A 17,797-nucleotide genomic window follows, 5' to 3' on the forward strand; every position below is an offset into this window, starting at 1 on the left:
GGGAACTACATCTGAGTGCCACACTAAAGTAGGTAAAAATTTATCGGGTCGGGACGCCCCGAGGGTAGAGAAGGGTGCAATGTTGCGGATATGGGATTTGGCCTCTATCCCTATCCGCTTGTAAATATCCCCTATTTCCCCAATACTCCCCAACTATCCCCAATCCCCCATTCCCTAGTCCCATTGCCTGTAAATAACACTCTGTAGAACCGACCTTCCCCTTTTTCCCCCATTAAATGTCGTGCCTAGGTCCACCGCATCTCACGTAGACAACTTTCGGACATCTTGCTAGTTATTCTTAGTCTATGTCAGTTAAGGACTCGTTTCCATTAATTCTGACTCTTCGTTGCACCAGAATGTGATTATATGGCACCAGTAGTGAGTTTAGGACCTTCCCATACCTCCTCCCACCTTCTTCCCCAAACAACAACAACAACAACAACTACAACAACTACAACAACGGCGCGCGCGGGGAGTGTGCGTCCTCACTCCGGCTCGGTTAGCCGCCATTACCCATGCGCTCCACTGGGTTACCACGAAGGGGCTGGCTGTCAGCTCCTCGTCAAGGGCGGAGCCTGGTAACCCCCCCGCACCCAATAAGAAGGGCGGACCGATTCCATCTGGGGCGGAGCTAACGAGCCGAGGGCGTGTCACTCCCCGCCGGATATACGCAGCGACTTACCGGACGTGACGTGAGATGCGCCCCCAGCTTGGAAAGAGAAGTCACTACCTCCGAGCGCTGAGAGACCTCCTGCATCTTTTGGGCCGCGCTATCCTGTCCCTGAGCACAAGGTGCACCTTGTGCTGGCCATCGAAGACCCGCTTTCCTTGCCATCAATCCCCGTGTGAGTCCGTTTTTGTCCTGTTTATCTGTCGTCTGTCGGGGCTATTATAAGACCGTAATTAAGTGCCTACCTTACTATGCTGTCCCTCTTGTCGTTGTAATCTGACCTTCCGCCCTAATATAACCTCCTCCGGAGGTCTGGAGAACCGTATCCCTGGTGTCGTGTCATTTTAATCCCAGCCGTTGTGTCCTTTTCCTTCATTGATTTAGCGTAGCGCGACTCGGCAACGTTCGAGTATAATCGGGTAACTTGTGCGGACACGGCGGCCATTCCGCTCGGCCCACCATAACATCAAAGTCGTGTCTGTAACAATATATATATATATATATATATATATATATATATATATATATATAATGGAATGAACCAGAACCAGATGGAATGCAAATATTATTTCACTGTCATCGATTGGAGATCCAGGTAGGCGTTGGTAGTTGTTTTGGAAAACATAATGGGTATCAGGCTCGTGGTGGTATCAAAGCAAATACTTCGGAGAGGAAAAAGGAACAGTATTTCATAATAACTCGTTTTTAAATTTTCATTAAGTTCAAATGAGACAGGATGAACAGTGAAGGTCGTAATCGAGCGTTTAATGCACTTTGAAGGAACTGATTTGCAAGAAATTTACTGATTTGGGAAAATTAGAAATAGGTTTCCAATATCATGGGTATGCAGGTCAACTTGTTGATGGTGGTGGGAAGATCCACATTCAAAGGATGAAGGCACCACCAACTTGGAGAGCTGCAGTATCAGCAGGAAGACCCTAAAATGACCTGAACATTCCCTACAAGGTTGCGACAAGGCATTTATGGTATTGTGGGCTTTACAACACCACCATACACACTATAAACTATGAAGTTAAAATCTCACTCACCGCAATCTTGATGTTCAGCATCAAAACAGGAAGTATGGTGATTATGGGTAAAAAATAACAAAAATAAATAAATAACACTGGGACGGACAAATTCCGTCAAAACCATCAAACTACCATGCTTCACTTTTATATATAATATATCATGTCAGATTTGAGCATCCTTTGTTCTTTTCAGGTGAGAAGATGAGGGTGTGTGCAGATCACAAATACCACAAAGGAGGAGGAGAAAAATGAAAAAAATATGAGAGAAAACTTTACATCGGTCAAACTGATTCCTGTGATAACAACCACCCACGTGCAACTCCATTCTAGTCCCACCTGCCTCATTAAAGTATTTTTTCTCTCAACGTGATGTCATGCTGTCCTCACCAAATCCACAGGTCGAAATGAATTCATTTTAGTTTTTTTTGAATGCTGTTATTAAAATCCTTTGTTCATTTACCTGCCCTTCTTTTTTATCCAGCATGTCTTTTTTTTGGACATCTGTCATCATATTCCCTAGATTATGTAAACTAAATATTCCTGTGATTTTTCGCGGAGTTATGCCCTTTTTGGACTTAGAATATACAGTGCATTCAGAAAGTATTCAGACCCCTTCACTATTTTCACATTTTGTTATGTTGCAGCCTGATGCTGAAATCGCTTAAATTCATTTTTTCCCTCATCAATCTACACTCAATACCCCATAATGACAAAGAAAACAGGATTTTAGAAAGTTTTGCACATTTATTAAAAAGAAAAACCTGAAATATCACATTTACATAAGTATTCAGACGCTTTGCTATGACACCTGAAATTAAGCTCAGGTGCCTCCCATTTCTCTTGATCATCTCTGAGATGTTTCCCCACCTTGATTGGAGTCCACCTGTGGTAAATTCAATTGATTTGACATGATTTGGAAAGGCACACACCTGTCTATATAAGGTCTCACAGCTGACGATGCGTATCAGAGCAAAAACCAAGCCATGAGGTCGAAGGAACTGCCTGCAGAGCTCGGACAGGATTGTGTCGAGGCACAGATGTGGGGAAGCCTACAGAGAAATATCTGCTGCATTGAAGGTTCCCAAGAGCACAATGGCCTCCATAATTCTTAAATGGAAGAAGTTTTGAACAACCAGGACTCTTCCTAGAGTTGGCCGCCCGGCCAACCTGAGCAATCGGGGGAGAAGGGCCTTGGTAAGAGAGGTGACCAAGAACCCGATAGTTATTCTGGCTGAGCTCCAGAGATCCTGTGTGGAGATGGGAGAAACTTCCAGAAGGACAACCATCACTGCAACACTCCACCGATTTGGGCTTTATGGGAGGGTGGCCAGACGGAAGCCTCTCCTCAGTGAAAGACACATGAATTAAAATCAATAAAGCATAAAGGGGAAAAATGAATTTAAACGATTTCAGCATTAGGCTGCAACATAACAAAATGTGAAAAAAGTGAAGGGGTCTGAATACTTTCTGAATGCACTGTATGTATATATAAACTATATGTATATATATTACACATGTACTAAAAGCCCAATCATGTCACTCAGCCATAATTGGAGGGAACATTCAATCAGCTCTCACAGAATCAATCATCCCCAGCTGCGACTAGTACTATATAATCAATCAACACTCAGCCCTCCCATCCAAAGAAAGTTGCAAAAAGCAACCAAGAAAAGCCGCACAAGGTAAGCCCTTTGGCTTGTCAAACCCTACCTGGGTTCCTCCACAGCTGCAGACATCTACAAGCAGCACATGCATGAGAACTCCAATGCTACAAGGCCCCATCAGCAGCCGAACAGGTTTCTCCATTTCATCGCTTATTAGTGAGTCGTTAGTTTCAGAGTAGACAGAACCATGTACCACCGATGTACCATGTGCAATACCGATAAGCAGCACAAAACACATGTACCAAGCCAACACATATGTACTATGAACCACAAAAAAAAAAACACACACACACACACACACACACACACACACGAAAGTGGATATATTGAGACCAGGGAGGGTTCCACTCCACCTTCTGAAATCCGCACATTTGGATATGCCAACCAACGATACACATGCGCACACACACACACACACACACACACACACACACACACACACACACACACACACACACACACACACACACCGTTGGTTGGCATATCCAAATGCGCGGATTTCAAAAGGTGGAGTGGAACCCTCCTTGGTCTCAATATATCCACCTTCGTGTGTGTGTGTGTGTGTGTGTGTGTGTGTGTGTGAGTGTGCACGTGTACACGCACACGTGTGTACATGTGTGTACATGTTTCTCCTCCTTTAGTTATTTTTTTCGGCCAGAGTCGCAGTGCACTCAAGTTTGTACTTTTTTTCCCCATCGAGTGGAATTTATGTCGGTTCAAGACGAGCAAAAGAACCAGACTAGAAACAATGTCATGAATGGAGAAGTCTGGGAGAGCAGACAAGTATTCACAGTAATTATAGGAGAATGGAAGGTGTGGACTGTTAATCAGGTCGAGGGGAAGCAGAAAGAGCAAAAGGGAAGTGGGTGGGAGAGAGTGGCCTATAAAAGGGAACGAATTTGACATTTGCACCATAACAAATGAATCAAACTATGCACCCATTGAGCCTTACCTCGTTCTGTCATCGTCGTCTCGATGTAATCGAGAGTCTCCGATTCTTCACAGATGTCATAAGGCATGTCTCCATCCACATTCACGGCCAACAAATCTCCACCACTGAACAGAACAATGAAGTGGCAATGTTTCATCAATCTTACCTTCCTTGACAAGGTAGTTTCTTTCATCTATTTACAATTGGACAATCATGGCGTCATCAACCCTCTTTTAAGTCATACAGATGAACAACCTTATAACATCAATCTTAACTGCACTAACTATATACAGTATATGGAGACATTAATCGCTTAGACTTGATGAAATAACACATTCAATAACTCCGGTAACTCTTCCTCCATCATCATTACACATTTGGATAGAAGGAAAGGATAAGTAAGGAAACTTAGACACAGAAGGCCATTTGGTCCAATCTACCTGTGGTTTATCCAAGTCAAACATTCCTTTAGCATCTACACACAGGAATTTGGCTGCTGGAGAGCACACAATAATTTTTTGAGAGATACAATGGGGTCTTTAACGTCCACAGTCTAAATGCAGATAGGACAGCCGACTTTACATCTATCCCCATGCAAAGGATATCGTGCTCCAGGATGCAGCACCCACTTCCAGAACTTCATCAAAATGGAAGTTTTTTTTTTGGTTGTTAGCCTTTCCCCTGCACAGCAGGAGACGAGGTTTTGTAATCACTTCTGTGTGTCTGTCTGTCTGTCCAGGCCATAATTTTTTCACCATTTGAGTTTTGTCATCAGATTCTCACCAAAGCTTTATAATGATAACTAGTGAGGTACCTGTGCTACGCACGGGCGGGAGGCCAGAAGCAAACAGACAATGCAGAAACGGCGAATGCTAAAGCATGAAACCAATGAATTCCACATTCCTGTAGCACCTTCAGTCGCACATCAGACATGGACAGCAAGTTTGTGAAGGACTTCCATGAAAAACGTTGCCATAATCTGTCCACTTCCGCATTCGCGGCAGGTTCATAATTCTCATCAAAATCTAAACAGTATTTGTAGAATTTCAATAAAAGCCACATCACTGTTCATATCGGTAAATATTATTCCATCGTGTTTGGAAAAACTGGAAAATTGGAAAAACAATATAGTGTAGCGGTTGCCGCTGAGCATACACAATCGCCTTACACCTGCCAAAGACGGAACCAGGGAGCGATCACTGTACCGGGCTCGCCTAGGCCGCCCGGACATGCCCAGACCGCCCGGAGACGCTCAGTCTCGCCTTTCCTGGGCATGTCCGGACTCGCCTTTCCCAGGCTCGCCCAGACCGCCCGGAGACGCTCAGTCTCGCCTTTCCCGGGCATGTCCGGACCCGCCTTTCCCGGGCTCGCCCAGACCGCCCGGAGACGCCCAGTCTCGCCTTTCCCGGGCATGTCCAGACTTGCCTTTCCCGGGCTCGCCCAGGCCGCCCGGGCACGCCCACTCTCGCCGTGTTTGATTGCATATATATATTGCTACCCGATAAACGGGCTTTACAGAGTGTGCTGGGTTCTGTACGAATAAACATGCTTTGAACTCAACCAAATGGCCTCGTTCTCTCGTCGTCCACGACTCCTAAAATAGCCTATTTTACTCCAGGGGGTCCCAGGATTACCCACCCAAAATATAGTTGTAATCGGTTCAGTCGTTTTTGCGGTACCTTCGAACGGACGGACAGACGGACATTTGGTGAATTATAGTAAGACCAGGGAGATACCCGTGCGGGTGGGAGGCCAGAAGCAAACAGGCAATGCAGATACGGCGAATGCTAAAGCATGAAACCAATAAATTCCACATTCCTGTAGCACCTTCAGTCGCACATAAGACATGGACAGCAAGTTCGTGAAGGACTTCCATGAAAAACGTACCCGTTCGCAAATAAACGGGTACGTTCACGTATAGAAACATCGATCTGGGTCCGTGGCGAATCTGCATATGACGATCCGCGAAGTTCACGTTTAGGAAGTAGAAACCATCATGGCATGTCGTCATTCACTTGAACTCGATATCTCTTTTTTCATTCCAAACAACATAACTCCAATCACAAATTAATCACAAAATAAACTTTTAACAACATTGTTAATGTTTCCTTCATTGTAAAACTTACCAAGTCAACAGTTAAAAGGATTTTGAGCCGATAGGTGTTACGGCCTTCGCAAGATCGATGGGAGACAGCAATCTGTTAGCGTATTCACCGCCCAAATAGCTATGTGGAATTCTCTCATGTAGAGATTAAACTCACGTCGTTTGAACTTTGGCCGAGGTAATTATTTACTTTTAATGATGTTTATATACGAATCAAAAAGAAGATAATTGGTTTTGGGTCGTCCTTTCCGCATATCTCGTGGGATTGTGAGTTGGAGAGACGGCCGTGATGGCGGGGAGGGGGTTGGCATTCTCTCAAGGAGGGATTCAACCCGTGTCCTTATAAAAGGTCTTTGTCCGAGGTCACCGGGTCCGATCGGTGCAGCCGATCGGTGCAGCTGTGCAGCGATCGGTGCAGCCGTTTGTGCGGCACCCGGGAAAATAACGTTATGCGGGCGTCCAAACTTGAAAATGCTGGAGACCAAAGCTGAAATTGGAAAAACAATATACCCTATTTTACTCCAGGAGATCCCAAGATTACCCACCCAAAATATCGTTGCGATCGGTTCAGCCGTTTTTGCGGTACCTTCGAATGGACGGACAGACAGACGGGCAGACATTTGGTGAATTATAGTAAGATATGGAGAAGGCAAATTAATAATTTGGTCTAAAAGTCAAAAGGTCAAGGGTCAGCATCACATAAAATCATGAATTTTTATCTGATTGACCTGAATTTTCAATTTACGATCTGAATTCTGTCATCAAATTTTCACCAAAGATTTATTATGATAATATGGCGAAGGCAAATTCCTAATTTGGTCAATAGGTCAAAATCACATAAAATCATCAATTTTCATTCGAGTCAGCTGAAATTTTAAGAATTTGCATATTGTGGCACTGAATTGGTTCACCAATCAAAAGTTAGAAGCCGATTGTTTTTATTTTTTGATTTAAAGGTTAACGGTCAAGGTTTTTTTTTTGTATACTGAATCGAGGCTCGTGAAAGAGCTAACATTTATTTCACAAACAAATCAACCAGACAAACAAAACACAAAAAGAGGGAGCGGAAGACAAGATGGGGAGAGGAGGGGAAGCACACAAACACAACACCTGAGAGCAGGGAGAAGCGCGGGAGGGAGAGGGCCTGGGGGGAGGAGGCGTGGGAAGGGGGGGGGGAGGGACTTGGCTAAAGATGGTCGAAGAAGAAATGCGGGCAAGGGGGTTAACAAGGAGAGATGCAGAAAATTCTGCAAAATGGAGAAGATTGTCATGGGGCCCGCAAGGCGAACCCCCGCTCTAGCAGGGAAAATGGCCTTAAAATGCCTGTTGTTGTTGTTGTTTGTAATGGAAACTAGAACGGCATAAAATATCAATGTCAGTCATATCAACAAGTCAGTGATCCCACATGACCCAATTCATCGTGTAACCTGTGTTCTGTCCAGAAGGCCAAAAGGTCAAAGGGCAAGGTTGCAAAATTATAAATATTCCATCTGGTCGACTTGAAATTTGAACAGGGTTCGCATATTGGGTCACTGAAGACTGACTTTTGAGGTGAAAAGATCAAAGTCGCATTAAATCATCAATATTTTTTTTGTATTTTTTCAGCTGTTTTCACCATGTTTAGCATATGAAGGAAGAAGTCCGAATACAAAAGCGGACAGGCTTTGCATATTCTAGTTTCTTTTTGTTTCACGTCATATGTTCGAAAATATCGAAGTGTCTCTCTCCGAAAATGTCTCTGAAATATGTCTCTCCGAAAAGACATGAAATATGTCTCTCTGACTGGACAACCCACCCATCTACTTTCTGAACAATCCTCTCCAAGAAGTTCTGTCACTCAAGCTTTTGGGTCTCACTATCTGCCATGATCTTTCCTGGGAAATTTGATCTTTTCTCCCACCCCCCCTCCCCCCAAGCCCTCTCCCTCCCACACTTCTCCCTGCTCTCAAATGTTGTGTTTGTGCGCTTCCCCTTCTCTCCCCATCTTGTCTTCTGCTCCCTCTTTTTATATATTTTGATTGTCTGGTTGATTTGTTTGTGAAGTAAATGTTAGCTCTTTCACGAGCCTCGATTCAGTATAAATAAAATAAAAAACATTTCCAAGCAAGCTGGCCTCCCTCCATAGCCTCCGACTTGGATAAACCACGACTGGGCATCCTCCATCATGCGAAGTCCTTCCTTGGCACACCTGAGCTCCTCACCACATACAAGGCTTTCATCCGCAGCTCAATGCAATACTGTTCTCCCCCCTGGGCTAGTGGACCTGCCTCACACCTAGCTCGTCTTCACGCTGTTGAAACCAAAGCTTTCAGAATCATTGGAATCTCCCGCGATGAAGCTAACTCCAAGGGCCTTTCCCTCACTCACCGCAGGCAGGTTGGTGGTCTTTCTGTCTTATACCGACTCCTAGCTTTATCTGTGCTCTGTCCCCCAAATATTCCTTCAGGTCGCACAAGATCTGCCAGCAACCCTCTTCTGGTGAAATTGCCAAAATCAAGACCCTCTATTCACCTTCACTCTTTCATGCCTCTTTTCTCCCTCCTCTGGAACAAACTCCCTCTCTCTTCAATCCCACTCCTCCCTCCAGGTCTTTGAAACAGCTGTTCACCACCATCTCTTGTCTTCCCCCATCCAAAACCTTGATCTTTTCTACCCCCGTTAAAACACCCAAGATCCACCTTTTTTTGAAATACCGACTTCTTTTTTTCCTGGAAGTTCTAGCAGTGTCCATGTGTTTTATACCTCTCCCACTCCCCCCCCCCCCTCCCCCCAAGCCCTCTCCCTCTCACAGATATTCCGTTGTCCTTGTTCTCTGCTGTTGTACTTGTGTGCTTCCCTTTCTCTCCCCCACCTTGTCTCCCGCTCCCTTTATTGTATGTTTTGTGTGTCCGTTTGTTTTTGTTTTTGTGATTGATATTAGCTCTTACACGAGCCTCGATCTTGTATACATAAAAAAAAGTGTGCATTGGGGTTTGATACGGTGAAAACACGTGGGCACAAGAGAGATAAACGATGATAGCGTGGAAACTCACTGCAAGAGCAACAGTTGGACCAAAGGGAGGTTGGCGCAGGCCGAAGCTGCATGCAATGGCGTCCAACCCTCGCTATCCTGTGCGTTTGCATCGGCGCCATGCTTCAGCAACAGTGCGACGATATCGGAGAAATCATCGATGCAGCACTGCACATCACACAACCAACCACAGGGGGTCTTCAACAATGGCGACCGACACACGCACAACCACCGCAAGTTACAAATAAAGCATAATATGTGGATGAAACAGAGTAAATGGAATTGATCGTTTTCCCATCACAGTGCTCCCTTTGTCAAGTTAAACAAGCCGACTCGTCAACCTTGGGGAACCTGCTTGCAGTCAACTACGACCCAAAGATTACTGCAAAGCACGGCCATTGTCAGTCTACATTCGAGGTACATGTTGCAATTCTTGCTACCCCGTGTCCCTTACCCCTCCCCCCCCCCCCCAATTTAAAGATGTATTTGGAACGCAGCTCAATTAACCCTTTATAAGCATGCAGTGTGGACAAGTCGGTGTTAGCCTATAACCCGTTCCTGATGTACACATTTTCACAAACTCCTTCGCAGTCTATGGCAGGGCTTTTGTTATGTGTGTCCTTGAAGACGAAGCATTTGTGATGTCAAATACGCTTACACTCATTGTCCCCCCCTCCACCCCCCCCCCCCCCCGAGTGCCAATTTACAGTCGGTAAGTTCAGCGTAATATGTGCAACAAATGTTTGCAAATGCACACTGTCAGGTTGCACCGTCCCCTTGCGCAAGCAATCATTTTAAAATCGGCAAACTCCAAAGGCTGCACCAAAGACAGGTTGATCATCATACTTCAAGTCAAAACATGGAACAAAATTAAAATCATGTGGACACCCATTGGCTTCTGACACAATGATAACAAGCCCCTACCTAAGGTGATCAGGAAAGGTTTTTAATGAACTGGTAATGCAACAAAATTCAAAAAATAATATTGTTTGTCTTGTCTGCCATGATGCAGACCGACACAGGTCTTCAGAGACCTTCCATCGTTATGTACCAAGGGCCTGTCGTGACATCATCATCAAAATAAATGATCATCTTTAAGACGATGAGTCATGCTGGAATATGCCAATGGTGAGAAAGCGATGTTTTCACAATTCCACCATAAGTCATGGAACACCTCTTTCCATGTGTGAGAATTACTCAAGGACAATCTTATTCACATAACTGTGACAAACATCAACAGCATTGAGTAAAATCCTCCACAAGCTTCAACAATGTATACAAAAGAAACATAGGGGCATTACCCTCGGCGCTCACCTGGTAGAATAAACAGTGTACTGCACCGACTAAGGGTATTTTAAACCAATTTCAATGGTTGCTAGAAGACAGGGCAGCATATAGAATCATACTAACATAATCATAAGACTTTAAACAAACAAACAAAAAAATACTTATTTTGGAGGGCAACACCCCTGTAGACCCCCAAAGGGGCACATACAGACTTGGCATTTAATATGGAATATATATTTTACTTGACTTGGGTTTACTTTCTGAACTCAATATATCAATCTGGTGAGTTTCTTTTTTCGCTTCGGTGATTTCTTTATTAAAAGAACCATGTCACTGATTGTCTGTCGCAGCAAGAAGTCAATAACAGGATTATATCACAGGTGGCGTGACAAAATGTACGGACAGGTACATTTGACGATTGGCTTCACAATCGGGTATATAAGGGTTGTTGCGTTCTGTATTAGTGGAAAACAACTGCTGCACGTCTACAAAAGTTATTGCCGCTTCCTCTGGAGATGGTCCGTCAACTCGACAATGCTGTTTGTCATGGAGTGGTGGCTTTACGAAATTCCGGCATGAAACAGCGTGCTATTGCTCGGCAGTATGGCATCACTCAAGGTCAGGTGTTAAAGATCCTGAAACGAAATGCTCAGAGGGGTGTCCCTACTCCAATACCGAGGCCAGGACGTCGCCGCAGTACCACAAGGAGGGATGATCGCCAGCTGCACCGGTTAGTCCGCAATGGCCGTTCCAAGTCAGCTAATCGGCTTCGGGCTGAGTGGCAGCAAATGACAAATGTGCCTGTATCCAGAAGGCTAGTCAACCAACGACTGGTTCAAGCAGGCTATCGTGCCAGGCGTCCCTTGAAAAAGCCACGCCTGACCAGACAACACTGTCAGCGCTGACTGCAGTGGGCCAGAGAGCACCGTCAATGGTAGCCAGGACACTGGAATCACGTGATCTTCAGTGACGAGTCTAGATTTCTGGTCTATGATCAAGATGGCCGCGTCCGAGTGTGCAGACAAGTGCATGAAGCCTACAACGAAGATTGTATAGTGCCAAGAGTCCAAGCTGGAGGTGGTGGGGTGACCGTTTGGGCTGCTTTTCATGCAGGGGGCAAAACTGACCTGGTTGTTCTGAATGGAAACCTGAACCAGTTCAAGTACAGGGCCATTCTGGAAGAAACATTGCTTCCATTTGTTCGTGCAGCTTTTCAAGGAAACTTTGTCTCCCAAGATGGCAATGCACGGCCTCATCGTGCTCGCATGATCCAACACTTTCTTGCTGACCGTGGTGTAGAGCATATGGAGTGGCCTGACATGTCCCTGGATATGAATCCGATAGAGAACTTGTGGGCAGAATTAACGCGTCAAATCGACAACTTGGACCAGCAGCCTGCCTCTGTCCGTGAATTGCAGCAGGCTATTGTCACTGTATGGCAAGCGATTCCTGTCCAAACCTTGGCAAATCTCATGAACAGCATGCCTCAACGTGTACGTGCTCTCCTGAATGCTGGTGGGGGTTACACGAAGTACTGAACTGTAATTTTACTGTCCGTAATCCCAGTCGTAATTTAACTTTTGTTTTTGTTTAAAAAAATTTGGCTAATGTGCAAAATAAAGAAATACTTCTGGAAAACGCACAGAAGTTTAACACAGTACTGTCCGTGAATTGAGTTCGATGAGTTTACATCACTTTCAAGGATCACCCCCTGTTAACCCCTGTTAACCCCCTGTTAACCAATAAAAATGGACAGGATTCTAACATTTTCTCCAGTTAACCATCGTGTTCGATGACGAAACTGTAATCGATAGTAATTGATAGATTAAAAATTTGGAAATGCTCTGCGACCCTCCGACAGGTCTGCAGGTGTGTTCCATTGTCAATAAACTTGTGGAGTGCTCGCCTAATTTTAAACACAAGCAAGCACTCCAAAGAAACGGTTGAGAAGGAACGGCTGGCTTGGCAAGCGACAGCAAGCTGATTGTTTATTTGCTTTGAAATGTCAAATATGGTTTTTGTTTCTTTTAAAGGTCACATTAACAAAATCTAGAATAATTTCAACATAATTCCAATGAACTTTTGGTTCTAAGTCATCTTGAAAAGTAAGTTCACCCCCACCAAAAAAATATTCCATATTAAATGCCAAGTCTGTATGTTTAATGCCGTGAACAAACTTTGGTATTTCACGGGTGATGAAGGTTGTGATCAAGTTTCATTGAAATAGTGTGTGTAGTTTCAGAGAAGAAAGCAAATACCTATTTTGTGGAGTCAAACCTGGATCCACTTTGATCCTGGTAAACTCCCTTAGACCTCGATTTTTAAAAATGCCGTGAACAAACTTTAGTCACAACACAACAAATATCATTTGTTCCAAATTTGGTCACAATCCCATCAGCGGTTTCGGAGAAGAAGTTGCAAGTGTTTACGGACGGACGGACTGACGGACGACGTGCCATCGCATAAGCTCCCCTGAACTTCGTTCTCGGTGAGATAAAAATAAAGTAATGGTTCAGGGAACAGTCAAATTGGTCAGTTTCAAAGTATTTGATATTGGACAGCAAGGAGTTATTATAATTGCAATGAGGAATGATAATGGAGCACTATAGAATGGGATTCTCTGTGGGTTGGTGCAGCTGCACTTTGCTCCGCTGGAGAAAGCTGAATGAAACATTCCTCAAGTCAATGGCATCTGCAGCAGGAGAGCAAGTCCTTGTTATCAAGAGATGGTAGAACCTCTGGGTATTTGCGTTTAGCTGTTCCCTCAGTCGGTCTAATATGCTGCCACCTTCTGTATATCCAAACTCACCCATGAGCCTCGATATCTGTAGGGAAGAAAAATCCCATTAAGTTCAGTACGAGTGTACATTTAGATGTGAATTTATCGTGACAGTTGGAAAGCTTCACCAATATCGATTATTTACCACAAATGAAAAGGAATATCCACCTTTACGTACAAATAGCCACACATTCCAAAGTCTCCATCGAGATGCATCACCAACCATTAGAGATGGATAGGAAAGCTCATTACAGGATAGCTCACATAGAAAAGAGTATTGGGAGCATCAATGGCAGTTCATATTGGAATGGACTCGGGGAGCATGCATGGGAATTAGTATTAGAATGGATACTGGGAACATGCATGGGATCGGACACTGAGATGGGCCTGTGGTCTTCCTGTGTCTCCTGTGTCTTCCCTCCAGGTCTCCAAGATAGCTGTTCACCACCTCGATGATCTCGAATCATCCCCCATCCAAAAGCATCGTCATTTCTACTCCCATTAACCCTCCCCGACACTCCTCTTTCCAACTTTCCACTTTTTCCTTCCTGAGAGTTTGCTTCTGTGTCCATCTTTTCCACCCCGTGTCCTTCCCTAGTCCCCATTCTTCTCCACATCCCTTATTTGTCCAAGTTTCCCTCGATTTTGTCTCTCAACTCTGCTGTCGGTGTGTTTCATCACTCTTTCTGCTGTTCCTTTTGTTCTGTTACGTCTTCATTGTCTGTAGCTGTCTGCTGAAAGTTGCGGCCTACCCACCAGCGAGAGGAAAGAAGCAATAACGTAATGAGAAATTTCCTGAGTGCTTCGCTCATTGCGACACGACAAAAAGAAATCTGACTTTCATTGCAAATAATGTTGGTCTCAGGACACGAAAAAATCAAGCCAGCCACTTTAGCCGTTAAGCCAACACCAGGCTTATCTCTCAAACGTGAAGAATCACTTTTAAAATCCTTGCATCCAGATCTTCACCAAAATCTAATGAATTTGTCTTTGTCACACACCAAACCTGTCCTTTAAATTGTCTGAATTAATCCACAACTTTTTGTGGTATCCTGCTCAAGACAGAAAGACAAACAAGGGTGAAAGCATAACCCCCATCCACCCTCGGTGTTGGAGGTAATCACCCGCTTTGACATTTCCTTGCATTTGAGGTAATAGAGATGGAATTTTGACATGAATGTGTAATTCAAACAGTCCCTATACAGATGCATAGTAATATCTCAGATTGGAGTTGTTTTTTTTGGATTACACAGGGGTTAAAGGACAAAATTGGATGCAAAATTAGTTCTTGGCACATCAAGTGTCTGTATTTAAACCAATACATACAACAATTGGAAAGATGACACCTCACCCCAACCTGTAGAGATTGAAGAGGACAGACATTTTGGTGCTTTTCTCTTCTAGATTCCACACAAGGTCAAATGTCAAAATATGATGCAAAATAAAGGCTGCAGGCCTGCTCAGTGTTTATATTCCAATCAATGCAGACAATACTTGCCACAAGTATACCTTTCTACAACGCACACAGAAAAGTAGGTAAATATTGGATGATCCAGCAAACTCTAACCATTAATATAAAATCTCTACACTTCCTGCACCTTCAAATTTGGCTTAAACAGAGAGGGAAACAAACTCCCTGTCCAATTCCAGTGAAGCGAAGCAAACCTTCATTGGTAGAGGGGGAGGAGGGGGAGGTGGGTCGTTTTAGTGTGTTTGAAAATAATTTAGGTTATGCACCTGCCATCAATTTTATTCCCATCAGCCACTATACCTTCCCATTCTGAAGACTGACCCCCAGACCCTCACCAACCTAAGAGCCCCTCAATCAAGCAATCTACACCTGACACCTGTGCCTCGCTGCTATTAATATTGAAGCCACCTGCAACCATGACTACCAGCATTAGAGATTGCAAACCAATTTTGCAAGGTGATACCATTCACACAACACATCAGGCAGCTTGAAAATATTCACAAAGGAAAACTAAAGCAATGCATTTGTGTCACCAATATGCCTCCGCGTAGTCCCACAACGGGTAGATGCCTTCATTCACTGCCCTAAAAATAAACAAGTTTGATTTTTTTGTTTTGTATACATAATCGAGGCTCGTGAAAGAGCTGACATTTATCACACAAACAAATCAAAGAGACAAACAAACAAAGTATATAAAAAGGGGAGCGGTAGACAAGATGGGGAGAGAAGGGGAAGCACATAAACACAACATTTGAGAGCAGGGACATCGGGAATGTGTGGGAGGGAGAGGGCTTGGGGGAGGCGACGTGGAAAGGGGGGTGGGGGGGGGGGGGTGGGAGAAGTATAAACACAAGGACACCAAGGACTTCCAGGAAAGAAGTTGGTATTTCAAAAAAGTGGATTTGGGGTGAAATTAACGGGGGTAGAAAAGGCTGCAGGATTTAAATCCCTTCAGCTGTTTTCAAGTATCACATTTTCACCAGCCATGACAGGTATCACATCGATCGGTGAAGCGGGTTTCAGAGAAGGGATTTTTTTTTTAAATATACATTTCAAGCTAATATGGCTGCCATACCACATGCCATATGACCTTAAAAATGTACACTCTGCATATGTATCGGTAAGGGATCACGTTTATGAAGTTTCGTGTTGATCGGATAAGGTTCATTTTTCTATCCAAGATGGTTGCCAAATCACGTGACCTACAACATCATAATTTTTTAACTATATGAAACAATAGTGTTAGATGACATTTGTAATATTTCACATCAATAGGGTAAGCAGTTTCAGAGATATAATTTTTTAAAACATTTCCCTTCAATCCAATATGGCTGCCACACGATGTGACCAATGACGTTTTCGTGATCATCTTTTAAAAGCCATGCCTAGTCAATGACACATGTAAAGTTTTGAGTCAATCAATTTGGTGGTTTGGGAGATGTTTTTTTAGGGTGTTGGTTAAATCCAATATGGCTGCCAAACCATGTGACCTATGATGTCATAAATTTAATATTTCAATACAAAGGTGTCATAGATCATGTGCATGCTATTTCAGATTTTTAGGATAAGCAATTCGTTTAAAACATTTCTGGCTGGTATACCACTTCACCCATGATGTCATCATTATGTGCAAAGTTTCAAATTATGTGCCAACACAATGTGCCAAGTTTCAAATCTTTCTATTCAGAGGTTTCCGATAAATAATTTTTTAATTATTTGTTTTTAATCCAAGATGGCTGCCATACCACGTGACCTATGACATCACAATTATCATAAAAACATTCTGCATAGGTGTTACTCCTACTCTGAAAGTTTTGTCTTAATCAGATATGTGGTTGCTGAGAAAAACGAGGTTTAGCCCGTACAGACGGACGGACAGACGTACGGACGGAGAACCCGAAAACATAATGCCTCCGGCCACCTTCGGGGGCGGAGGCATAATAACAAAAGTCTACCAGGAACAATGAAGCGCATCATGTACAAAATACAGACCCTTTCAATACCTGCCATTAAAATGCACTTAGCACACATTGGTCTGACTTGAAAATCCTTTATTTGTGGCTGTCAGTATTTCTGGATGTGTTGTTTTCAAATTCATTTTCTATAAACTGTATTATATGGCCTCAGTATGCTCCTGTGCCTGTACAACTTTCATCCTGCAATCCCACAGGTCAAAGTGTGAGCACAGAGCATGTTCCCACCTGGTGCAGGGCTGTCAAACCATCTTCATTGCAAAGGTTTGGCGTCACCCCGTTCTCCAGCAGATTTCGCACTGCAGACACAAACAAGAGCAATTCAGGATATTACTGTGCAAACTGCTAAACCAACATATGCACATTCGCCTTTGTAAGCTCATTTTAGCAAGAAAATGTTTCCATGTATTTGTTATGTACCTCCAGGAGTTGGGAGAAGGGTGGTGAAGCTGCGACTGTAAATATTTAAAATAAGAAAATGAAGCGCAGGGTTAGGAGAAAGAAAGCAAAAGAGTGAGGAGCGAAGGGAAGCGGTGTGTGGAGCAGATGGAGAGGTAAAATATTCCTCCATATTTGCATAAAGAGAAAAATATAGATGCCCCCAATGCTCATCATATGAATATGCATGACTCAAGGGATTCAATTATAATTCTGAAAGGGCTATTGACATCATCTTGGGTACAAGCCTATGACAGACAAAAGTTCATATTGCCGAACCTGAAATTCACAAATGGAACCCAACTTGCTGTAAATGCAAGCACAGCTTCCATTATCGCTTCCCCTATGTCTTCCACATCCCCTTGCCCCCTCCTCCATTCTGTACTCCTACATCCCATACACACTCTCCCTGCTCCCTGCTTGTGCTTCATCTCAGCTC

General features: G+C 43.8%; 1 protein-coding gene across 3 annotated transcripts in view; it reads right to left on the reverse strand.

Moving 5' to 3' along the window:
- Window positions 1–17,797, reverse strand: part of LOC137434147 (protein phosphatase 1 regulatory subunit 16A) — a 265,323-nt gene that overhangs the window by 82,726 nt on the left and 164,800 nt on the right. For all 3 annotated transcript variants that reach the window (XM_078785736.1, XM_078785738.1, XM_078785737.1), the window contains exons 3-5: window positions 17,149–17,219; window positions 9,433–9,578; window positions 4,318–4,421 (exon numbers count right to left, since the gene is read on the reverse strand). In XM_078785736.1, coding sequence (XP_078641862.1) covers window positions 4,318–4,421; window positions 9,433–9,578; window positions 17,149–17,219 — 321 coding nt within the window. The remainder of the gene's footprint in view (window positions 1–4,317; window positions 4,422–9,432; window positions 9,579–17,148; window positions 17,220–17,797) is intronic.

The sequence above is a fragment of the Myxine glutinosa genome, chromosome 10 (assembly GCF_964187855.1).
Source record: "Myxine glutinosa chromosome 10, kmMyxGlut1.1, whole genome shotgun sequence".
In the NCBI taxonomy this organism is placed as follows: domain Eukaryota; kingdom Metazoa; phylum Chordata; class Myxini; order Myxiniformes; family Myxinidae; genus Myxine; species Myxine glutinosa.